General features: G+C 40.6%; 1 protein-coding gene across 1 annotated transcript in view; it reads right to left on the bottom strand.

Moving 5' to 3' along the window:
• Window positions 1–789: 789 nt before the first annotated feature.
• Window positions 790–11,516, bottom strand: part of LOC148508277 (IgGFc-binding protein-like) — a 175,951-nt gene continuing 165,224 nt past the window's right edge. The window contains exons 91-98 of the mRNA XM_088444705.1: window positions 8,656–8,824; window positions 8,010–8,189; window positions 7,641–7,771; window positions 7,291–7,490; window positions 5,844–5,982; window positions 5,466–5,603; window positions 4,466–4,565; window positions 790–1,051 (exon numbers count right to left, since the gene is read on the bottom strand). Coding sequence (XP_088300831.1) covers window positions 790–1,051; window positions 4,466–4,565; window positions 5,466–5,603; window positions 5,844–5,982; window positions 7,291–7,490; window positions 7,641–7,771; window positions 8,010–8,189; window positions 8,656–8,824 — 1,319 coding nt within the window. The remainder of the gene's footprint in view (window positions 1,052–4,465; window positions 4,566–5,465; window positions 5,604–5,843; window positions 5,983–7,290; window positions 7,491–7,640; window positions 7,772–8,009; window positions 8,190–8,655; window positions 8,825–11,516) is intronic.

Genomic DNA, 11,516 nt, shown 5'->3' with positions numbered 1-11,516 from the left:
GTCACGCGGATCTCCCCCGTTATGTGTAGCGTGACTTGTAGCTGCCCCTGGCAGCTGCCTCAGGGGTATACATTCAGAAGGTTGACATTTAGAATATCGACATTCAGAATGTCGACACCAGAATGTTGACGTAGTCTGAATGTCGACATGGACGGGAAGTCAGCATTCAACATGCTGACTTTCAAAATACCTGATTTTAGACGATTTTATGGTTGGGGTTAGGTTTAGGGTTAGGCTGATGTTTAGGTTAGGTAAGATCTCTAAGGGAAACCGCATGGTTGACATGCCGACTGTGGGATTCTCAATGTCAACATTCTGCACGTCTACTTTTTTAACTGTATCCACCTTATGTAGCCTCATTACAGGCAGTCTCTGTATGGTTTATATACAGGCAGCACCTTTGGGCAATGTTAGTTCAGACAAATGTTACATTTAAACAAAATGGTCCATTCAGCACTCATACCAAATAGTTATATAGATAAGTATCATTTTATTTGTGCTAGTCCAAAAATGAAGTCACCATGTTACATTTTTATATTTTTTCTTTACAAATATTACATTACAATTCCAAAAGCAGTTTATAATTTATGGTTGGAAAAGGTGCAAAAATACATTCATGTAACATGTGCACATACAAGAGGAGTCCAAATATCCCTGTAAAATAATCAGAGTATTGAAGGAAAAGGCAATGTCATTTAAGTGGCTTTATTAACATACATTAAAGCAAGTAGAATCATAATGAAAAAATAAATGGGATGTATTAATAATTTTTATTTATGTATAAAATATTTAAAATATAGTCAAGTTATCTTCTTGATTCACATAACCATCTTCAAATGCAGGATTAGCCCGAGCACCAGGTTCTTCACTCTCTACATTAACATTTACTTTGGCTCTCATTTTAGTTGCATGAACTCCACTGTCCCCTACATTGTCATTAAATGCCAAATTCAATTGACCCGGTGACTCTGTATAAGTATAACGCACAGAGGAACTGTCACTTCCATCTTCTGAGGAATCAGTAGAATTAATGAACCTGTTTTTGTTTTTCCTTGAAAAAGAAGGCAGAAGTGATGATGGTTAGTGCCTGACTCATTAATCTTCAAACTGTTATGTATACAATTAAGGATAGATTAATATACACATATATTTATTTATTTATGCATTTTATATATATATATATATATATATATATGTATATATATGTATGAAGTGGGCAGTCCGAGGACTTTATCAAGTGACTTGTCAAGAATTGCCTAATTGTATGCCATGAGGTGCAACTTTGTACAGTGGGAGGGGAGGGGGCATAAATCCCCCTCTGGGATTCTTCCAGGGTTATTAAGTTCAAGTTTGGCAAGCATGCTGTAATTACCCTTCATTTTACTCCTGCCTCACACCTTATCAGTCTAGCTGTTACACTGCCGCCTGGCTCATTTTCCTCTTGTATTGCTACTCCCTGTACCGAACATAATCATATTCAAACTCCTTTTACTCAACTACAAAGCCATCAAGCACTCTTCTTCTTGCTACATCTCCAACTTAATTTCCACACAAACTCCTTTCTGCCTTCTTTGTGGTGCCAGTGACTACTCCCTCACCTCCTCCCTCATCACTTCTTCCCACACCCACCTCCAGGTTCTTTCTCGAGATGTTCCCAACCACTGGAATGCTCAATCAGACCGGCATGAAACATCCCAACGTTTTAATATACCCTTAAAACTCAAGCTTACCTCAACCCTACCCCTAACTCTCCAACCTCTGCACCCCCCTGCTTTGAAATCTCTCCCTCTCTGTATCAATCCATATTCTATTTAGAATGTAAGCTCTTGCAAGAAAGGCTCTCTCTCCTGTGTATTCTGGGCCTGATTCTGACCTGCTCGCGAGCGCTGTACACTCGCAAGTGGGTTGATGGTGCCAAAGTGCGCATGTGCACGACGGAGGGAGCTCCGTCGTGCGCATGCACGAGACCCGGCGAGCGACGGGGAATCCGTCGCTCGGGGTCTCGCACCAAAGGGGGCGTGCTGTCGATGGTGACTTACAGCACGCCCCCTTTGGTGGGCGTGCCGGGGGCATGGCTGCCAGACGGAGCCATGGGAACGTCTACCGTCTGAGTCCGGCCCCACTGACATCAGTAGTGATGTCAGTGGGAGTGATTTTGGCTCTGATAGAGCCAAAATCACTCCAGGGCTTGCGGCAACGAGACCCTACCGCAAGGGTCTCGTCGCAAGCCCGATGGTCGCGATGGTCTTGACCATCGCGACCATCATCATGGACGCTCGCTATAGCTGTGGGTGGTAACCCACAGCTATGCGAGCGTCCATGAGGCTGCTCCAAGTTGAGGTAGGAGGGCCCTGATTCAGAGCGAGCGCTCTGGTCAGAGCGTCCGGCTCTGAATCAGGCCCTCTGTACGTAATTGTGAAAATGGCAGACTAAACTTTTATATATATATATATATATATATATATATATATATTATATATATATATATATATATACACACACACACATATATATACACACACACACATATATATACATACATATACTTGTGTATAGCAGTTAAAAGTGCATATATTGTAATTTGTTCAATGTTTGTCCCCCTATGCACAGTACTTCATAACTTGTGACACCATATAAGTATAAAGTCAACTAGTACTTTAAGGTAATAGTAATGTATTTCATAAAGCACAGTTGCTATTGACTGTGCATAACAGCTGTTTCAAAGGGTATGTAACCATACTGTTCAGTGTGAGTCACTAACTACTACGGACCAAGAACTTATTAATCACCTGCCTATTAGTGTAGTATTTAAAGCGTTATCAGATAAAGGGGTCTATTTACTAAGCAGTGTTAGGAGACAGAGTGAAAAGTGATAAGGAAGTGATAAGGTGCCAGCCAAACACTGCTTAGTAAATAGACCCCCTATTAATAAAGCTGCCAAATGTGTACCACAGTTCTCCCCTGCTCTTTTTACTTCTACAGTTTGACTACACCTGATGCACCATCTGGACCTCTAAAGAACAGCAGCCACTTTACTGCTATAAGGACTGTATGATATTGTCCGTATCACTATAATTCCATAATATGATTATCATTTCCATGACACAGGCTGAACTACCCTAGTTACAGCCCTGCCAGTACATCTTAGTAATCACACATTGATATTATTAATTTATAGCAGTCACAAACTGCCTATTTGTCATTTTTAGTAAAAATAACATATCTAATATCTTTTTCATCCTTTTTCGCCTTGCTGGCGTGCGCTGGATTTGCATACGCATCGAGCGAGTGTTCGCATCTAGCGAGAGGGTCTGAATGAGCTCCTGTGTTCCCTGACTGCTCTTTGAAAGTGAACTCAGGTCTTCTAAACTGGTGTAAAACTTCCTTCCGTCAATCGACCTGAATATTTGGAAATAAGCTTCACTCTGCTGCTTTTATGAATCCTTTTCTTAGTTTAGTTTTTTTTACTTTACATCTGATCTACTTAATCCTTAAATTTTCACTATTTTATATCAATTTTTGAAATTCTTAACATCATATTGTTTTTGTGTGTTTATTAATTGTGTCAAGGCTAAGTTTAAAGAATATAAACAAGAGTGAAAAAGATGGCGCTCCATGTCTCAGTTCACAATAAAAGTACAAAAATGTAAAAAATTGCAAGTACCAACTGGGGAACAGAGGGAAGACGCTTCCCGCCAGCAGCAGCATGTAGCAGCCGGGAGAACACACTGTGCAGCCTAAGCCGGAGAAGGGAGTGACGGAGGGAGCTGGAGGAGCCCTGTACAAGCTGAAAGCTGGTATGTATATCCTGCTGCTATTCAAGGTGCCGTATAAACGGCTGCTTGTGAAGCTTTAATGGGACTGTACGCCATCTGAGAATGGCGTAATTCTGAAAATGCTTAATTTTCGTAATGTGATGAATAGCCTAATTTCTACATCCGCATACTAAAGTATAGGGAGTGTGGAAATTAATGCAGACAGACTTAACCAGGTGATATCAGAGATATCTCCTGTGTTAAGTGTGTTAATGAACACAAGAGAAAGGTAAATTAAGGAAAAAGGATCTTGAAAAACATTAGTGTAGATGAATATGCCCCTCAATCTTTATTGTTATTTTAGTTTATGTTCAAGGCGCACATTACTTGGGAGTTATTTATTGTGAGGCTGAACTTGGTAGCCTATCTATATATAAAACTAAGCATTTTTAGAGTACTCATAAATGTGTATCCCGGGCATTAGCAATGTAATTGAGTTTATTTTGATGCAAATAATCATATTGTACATCTAGGGTTCCCTGTCACTCTGTTCAGCAACTTCCTAGTCCACGTAATTGCAAATTATAATAAAAACATCTTTCCAGCTGAAAGGCAAATATTACTCCCACAATGCATTGCACAGCGTCACACTGACACTTTTGTATTGGCTTTTAAGAATCTTTTTATGTCCTATAAGTAAGTACACATACCTGGATCTGAAGTAGAAATATGCAACAAATATAAACACCATGCTAACAACAAAGACTGCGACCACGACGCCAATCACAATGTAGATGGTATTATTATCCACTGTAACAGAGAAGAGATGCATTTATTAATACAATGTCATTATATTTACACAAAAAATGACTACAGAATGTGTAATGTTACTAGTTATTACTCATGGTAACTGTTTAATGTTTTTAACTAGGTATTTGTCTACCAGAAGTCATATTTAGCTCTTGCAGATGTTAAGGTGAATAGGTACAGTATATAGAGAATGTCTACATCAAAAAAACACAATAATAATGAAATCAATAATATTATATGTATTGTACAAAGTAGTCTGTCTTCTACTAGTTCAGGAGTTGTATTATATAGAATTTGTGTTGACTAGATTGGGTACATTTCCAGAAGTGTTTGTATGTACAGTATGTAATACACCAGATTATACTTGCTCAATGTGCCCTCCTGAGGTCACTTCTGCCCCCATATATAATGTTCAGAAATAGGCGGCACTCAGAGGATTCGGATTTACTTGGATATGCTCGGATCTCAAAAACGGCATTATATATATATATATATATATATATATATATATATATGTACTATATGTGTATACATATATATATATATATATATATATATATAGCTTTGCTGCTTACTGATGAGCAGGTAAACCAAAATAAAATGATGGGTGAGCTGATACAGAGAGCACCGGGTAAAGTGAAAGTCAGATGGAGTGCAGAGAGTATCTGATAGCATTCAGCCCTGTCATCTCTGCACCCAGCACTGCTGCACTGATAACACCCAGCTATAGAAGGCTGCGCATATACTCCAAAAATGAGGACAAAATATCTTGTGGATGTTTAAGCAATGAGACAGCATTCCAATTATTCATAGTTCACTACTACTTTTATTTGGTTAAAGATAATATAATGGCTCTTTACAGTTATCGATATATTTGTGGTAACAATGATGGTCACTTACTTTGTTTTTCATCTTCACAGTAGGTGCCAGTGTAGGTGCTTGGGCACAGGCATTGGAAGCCACTGGTGGAATTAGTTGCTCCTGGCACTTCCTTACAGGTACCACCATTCTCGCAAGGGTTTTCCAGACAAGGGCCAGCTGCAGGGTGCATAATAAACAGAACAAAATGAAAAGAAATGCAGTATATGGGAACACACCAACATATCTCATTTATCCAGAGGTGTATAGAGTACTTTCTATGCAGGTGTGGCTGAGGTAAGGTGGCATGATAAAGTAGCTTCTCTTCTTTTTGCTGTTTACCGTGACTTTGCAATGGAGACTTTTCATCTAATATTGGGTTGGGTTCTTGTAATATAATTGTTCAACAAGGACACTTACGTATATAGCACCCACGTATCTGATTTGATGTAGTACATTGTTTCCCTTCTGTACACTCCATATTGTCACATACTACAAATGAGCCCTCGGAGCAACTACAGTTCTGTGAGCAATCTGCAGTGATAAAGGTATCTCCAATCTGGAAACAGAACACAGGTGCAGGTTAGAACAGAGAAGCTAAATGTTGCAATATGATTTAATTTCTGCTATTGCTGTACACATGTCCAAACCCAACCACATGTCATCTTACTAAAAACCTAAAACATTCAAAACTTCAGACATCAGCTGCAAAATTCCAAAGAAATATGCCCATTACTGTGTTTATTCCCAAGTACCACATAGCCTACACTACAGTACATACAGTATTGGCAAGTACAGATGCAAATAAAACAGCTGAGAGGATATATTTAACAATATTGTCCTTGAACTTGGGCATTAAGCCTGTAGTTAAATCCAGGAAAGGCTTTAATTATAGACTATTATATATTTTACAGGAAGTTACTTTGGAAGGATTTTCACAAATAGACAGCACTATGTCTTCAATTCTTGTAATCAGAATTGGATGCATGTAAAAAAACTAAAATGAAGGGTACTGAAAACCGGAATGCATGCGCCCCCTGGACTGGATCACCAAGGGACATTTTGGGCCATCTACTTCTTTCCTAGGGTGGAATTCAATTGTTTTCATCCCCTATCACGCCCGACGGAGCTATTCTATTCATGCTCCTGTCAGGCGCGATAAGCTGCCAAGCGCTACATTTCAGCTCGCAGCCCCTGGGGGATGAGAGCTGAAATGTGCGAAAAGTGACATGTTTGGGTGCCCAAACATCACTTTTCGCGATCGCGCCCAGCACTTTGGTCGGGTTTAGCTGCTTTACGCGGCTAAACCTGACCTCTATGGGCGCTATCAGCGCGAAGAACAGCAGCAATTGAATGGCGGCCCGTGATCTCCTGTCACTTTAGACGGGAGATCCGGACTGCGTAATCAATTGAATTCCGCCCCTAGTGTCCAGCTGTGTAGCTCAGATTGTCCGGGGATGGCTATGTGCAGTCCATGCGCCGCAAGATTTACTGAAGCCGTAATGATTCGTCCAAGCTCCTGTAGCCATCAGGAGGTGGGGCACTGCCGTCCCAATATTGTATCAGGGAATGACATGTGGGAGGAGAGTGTCACTGTTCTGGCCTCGTAATGGTTTCCGAGAGACCGTTCAGGACTGCTCCAACACTGCTGGAACTGAGTTTACTTGTGATGAGAGTACAGTATCTGTGTAGGGAGCCAGAGTCACATTGCACAACTGACCACTATAAGACTTTAATTCCCACAGTGCAGTGCACAGAACTTATGTACAGGGACTTCTCCCTAATCATCTTGGTTGCCCCTTCTCCTGTTACTATCCCCAGCTCAGCTGCCATCTGTGCCCCTACATGTAATTATCCGTAGTTTTACCTGGTAGTATATGTTGAGGTAGGTGCATCCACAATCTTTATATGGAACACAATCATAACCACTAAGAACTAATCCGTCATCACACTCGCATCCTTCATAGCATGGTGCTTCACACTCAGACTCCGACGCCATGTTGCTACAAGATGCAGGGCAGGCGTTCATGCATTCTCTGTAAGTGCTGTTAGCAGGGCAGGGCATAGCTGTTTCGAAAATTCAAAATGAGCCAAGTCAATGTCTGGAATGTTTATATACTTTTCTACCAAACTTACCATACAGTTAAAATAGAAAGTAGCTGGGGGGATATGAGGAATATTGGTGAAGGTTTAAAAAAAAAACTCCTTAGTGCTTACCACAGTCAGTGTTTTCCCTCCAGCCATCAACCGCAGAGCCATTTTGCTGGCAGGCCAGTGCATACTGCTCTATGTTTATGCAGAGAAATTCCTTACTGGCAAACTCTGCACATGTGTCAAAGAGACAGTCCCTTTAAATGACAAAGAAAACAGCATGATCAGCACAGTTCCACTTCACAGTAAATTAATGTGGTTGTAAACAAAAAAGCTAAAAATATAAGTAAGGTAAACATTAACTATTGATCACATATATCATAGATTTTTTTTAATTTATGGTGAACAGTGTATATCTAGTTTTATTGTTATAACAGAAATATTAGATATCCTTAGCCTTCATAGCTTTGTTTATTTATAAGAATAAGGACTTACACAATAAAAGTATCAGGGGACACAAATGACTGACAGTTACTAAATGGCCCACTGCGCTCCCTCATGACACCACAGAATGAAGAGCTGTTGACAAATGTGAGGCCACTCGATGAGCATTGTAGGTTGTCTCCTGTGTTTAATACAACATCCTCTTCTTGCAATGCTAGCACAGTGTCACGTCTGCAAAAAAAAAACATAAGTTCCTATAATCAGTTTATATTAGACATAAGGTAAAGCCGTTTTTTATATTAATATAAATAGTGGCAAAACAATTGAAAATACTCTTCTGCAATACTTGTCATCCTGTCAAAACGTTACAGCGCTATTAATGTATGTTTTTTGCCTGACAGATTGAAATACATACAGTAATGCACATTGTTTAAAAGAAACCATAAAAATAAGTTTGATGAAAAATGTTACAGCTTTGGAGCTATATAAGAAGATGTTACAGTTTCTATAATCATACAGAGACATCTAGCTATTAGGTTTATTCAGTGAAGAGCTAAAATTATTTATTAACTTATTTATGAGTTGGAAAATTATAATTTACAAAGATTGTTGCATTTTGCATACTGGCAAAAAAATACATATGAGGTTCATTTCATAGCACATCATATACAGTTATGGCACTACAGCCCGAACTTACCTAAATCTGGAACTTCGTGATAGTGACCTGATATTCCAACTTTCACCAAAAGATTCAACATCCCTGATAATTATTCCAGCAGGACTGGTAAAATCATTGGAGACGCGCCCATCAAAATTTCCACAAAGCCCTTCAAGCACATCTCTGTATGTAGTTGGCATAATGATTTCTTGTATAAAGTAACAGATAAGCACAAGGTTAGAACAGTTTAGCAAAACTAAATAAAATCCCTCAAGCAAAGTTCTCACATTAAAACTTAGTAGTATTTAGTTTCTTGATTAGATTTTCCCAAGACAATCCCATTTGTACCATATTACCATAGTAGTTATGAGAGAGAAGCTTATAATTGGGAAGTACACAGCTTTGCAGCAATCACTTATTTGTGTTTGTGATACCATTCACTTAAAGGTGCGCTCTTGCACCAATGTGCCGGCCTTTATAGTAAGGGCCAGACTGCATGACACGTGGATTGAGAAGGGCTGCAAGCTTAACTAAAGTGATTTCATTTATGCACAGAAATAGCAATAGTGAAAGTGGAGCTAACCAAAGTCCTGATTCTGAGTTGTATGAAAACACTTTTTGTACAACTGCAATGTTTCGTGACCAGCGCATGCGCAGGATCTGTACTGTGCATGTGCCAATCAGTGTCTGCGATGACAGTCATAGTGCCCCCTAAGCCGCAGCATGATTGACATCAGGGGCAGAACTATGGGAGACAATGGAGGCACCTGCCGCCGGGCTCCAGCACTGAAGGGGCACCTCCTCCATTGCCCACAATATATTCACCCCACTTAGGGCTGTAACTAGGTACCCAGAGTGTACTGTCATAGCCACACAATACATGGCACCTCTTCCCGGCACCTGAGAAGCCACCATACACTAGTGGAGAGCACCATGTCATAGCATCTGCTGCAGCTTCCGTCTATCTATAGCCTGTCCCTACTCATTGATGTAGCCTCTTTTGTCAGTGTGACACGTCTGGTGCCTCCCACACCCATAACTCTCTGTCATACTCCTCCATGGCATACCTATGTTCTGTGTGCAACTGCAGGTGTATCTGATTGCAAAAGCTACATTACAGTGTCAGTGGCTGTGACGGGGGCACCAAATTATAACTTGCCTCCGGGCGTCTGGGATGAACTTGCGCCACTGATTGACATGCTGATAATATAAAGAAAATATATAGGTGCGCTCCTCAAACAGTTAATATATTGGGTTATAAACTAGCAGCTCCCACAGCAGGATCTGCTACCTGCTAAAAGGTCAATAGAACATAGATAAATGTGGAGCGTTGGTTTAAATAACCACACAAATCATAATGACAATAAATGTATTATATAATATAATTGCATACATCAAACAATAAAAGATATAAAAATATAAAAGATTATACAATCCAGTGCTATAATCTATTCAAGCTCTATAATCAGTTCCCAGACTCCTTTCTTAAATGAATAGCTCAAGAAAGTGACCCAATAGCAGCATGTAGAGATTGGTAGGTGGTCTTCTGTTAGTTCTGTGCCTGTTCTTTAATAGATGCACATTTGAGCATATTAACCCCAGATAACAGTCAAAACCTTCGGTATGCAGCACAATATACTGGACTTGATCCACTTGTTATGTCAAAGATTTGGACATAGAAATACAGTGTGGAGTAGGTGATTTATATTGTGTACTCACTGATAGAAGTCTCATGCAGACATGCTCTCGACTGCTCGTCAGCGGGAGTGCAGACAAGTTTTGAGTCTGCTGAGCAATCCGGTATGGTCACTCGTGGCACAGTGAGTGAGAGAGTAGTGACGGGACCATTGATGTCTCCAGTGGAGTAGCACTGAGCAGAATCGGTGTAGAGCTATCTCCGTCCTGGCAATACCAAGGTGCAAAAACAGATAGGTCTGTAAGCGGGGTATTCTGAAGGGGTTGAGCTGATCAGAATCTCCGTCCTTGACGCATTTCTCCGGGTATGGCAACCCCGGTTTCTTCCTTCTGAAGAAACTGTATTTCTATGTCCCAATCTTTGACATAACAAGTGGATCAAGTCCAGTATATTGTGCTGCATACCGAAGGTTTTGACTGTTATCTGGGGTTAATATGCTCATATGTGCATCTATTAAAGAACAGGCGCAGAACTAACAGAAGACCACCTACCAATCTCTACATGCTGCTATTTGATCACTTTCTTGAGCTATTCATTTAAGAAAGGAGTCTGGGGACTGATTATAGAGCTTGAATAGATTATAGCACTGGATTGTAATATCTTTTATATTTTTATATCTTTTATTGTTTGATATATGCAATTATATTATAATGTGTGTGGTTATTTAAACCAGCGCTCCACATTCATCTATGTTGATTGACATGCTGCTGTCGTTTGGGGTGGGGAAGGGGCGGCGTGGGCAGCGAATGAATAAATAGGGGTGAGTAAGCTCAGGCCAGTGTCTGCATCTTCTGCCGCAGCTTCACTGAGCCCTGCTGCGTGAATGTCACAGCCCTCTTAAGTAACCTGAGGGTTATTTAGATGGCCGATGTTCACATAAGTGATCCTGTTCACAGTGATGACTGTGTCTTTGGACGCAGCAGTGGAACACAGAAGCCGGCAGAAGGCGTCTATTTACACAACACGCCTCCTGCAGCATTAGCATAAGTTTGCATCGCCGCTGTGTACAGCAATGATGCAAATAACGTACAACTCTGAATCGGGTCCTATGTGGGCTTGGAGATGGGAATCGGTATTAAATACCACATGGTTCGATTCCTGGCAGCGCCTGGCCGACAGATGAGCAGAGCCCGGCAGCGGAAGGCCGAGAGCGCTGGAAATCCCGATCGTCACTAAGGTAAGTATGAACTAACCTAACACCCTA

This window comes from Taudactylus pleione, unplaced genomic scaffold, assembly GCF_031769625.1.
Source record: "Taudactylus pleione unplaced genomic scaffold, aTauple2 ptg000372l, whole genome shotgun sequence".
Taxonomy (NCBI): domain Eukaryota; kingdom Metazoa; phylum Chordata; class Amphibia; order Anura; family Myobatrachidae; genus Taudactylus; species Taudactylus pleione.
The sequence above is the reverse complement of the archived record's forward strand: the minus strand, read 5'-3'. Positions and strand labels throughout refer to the sequence as shown.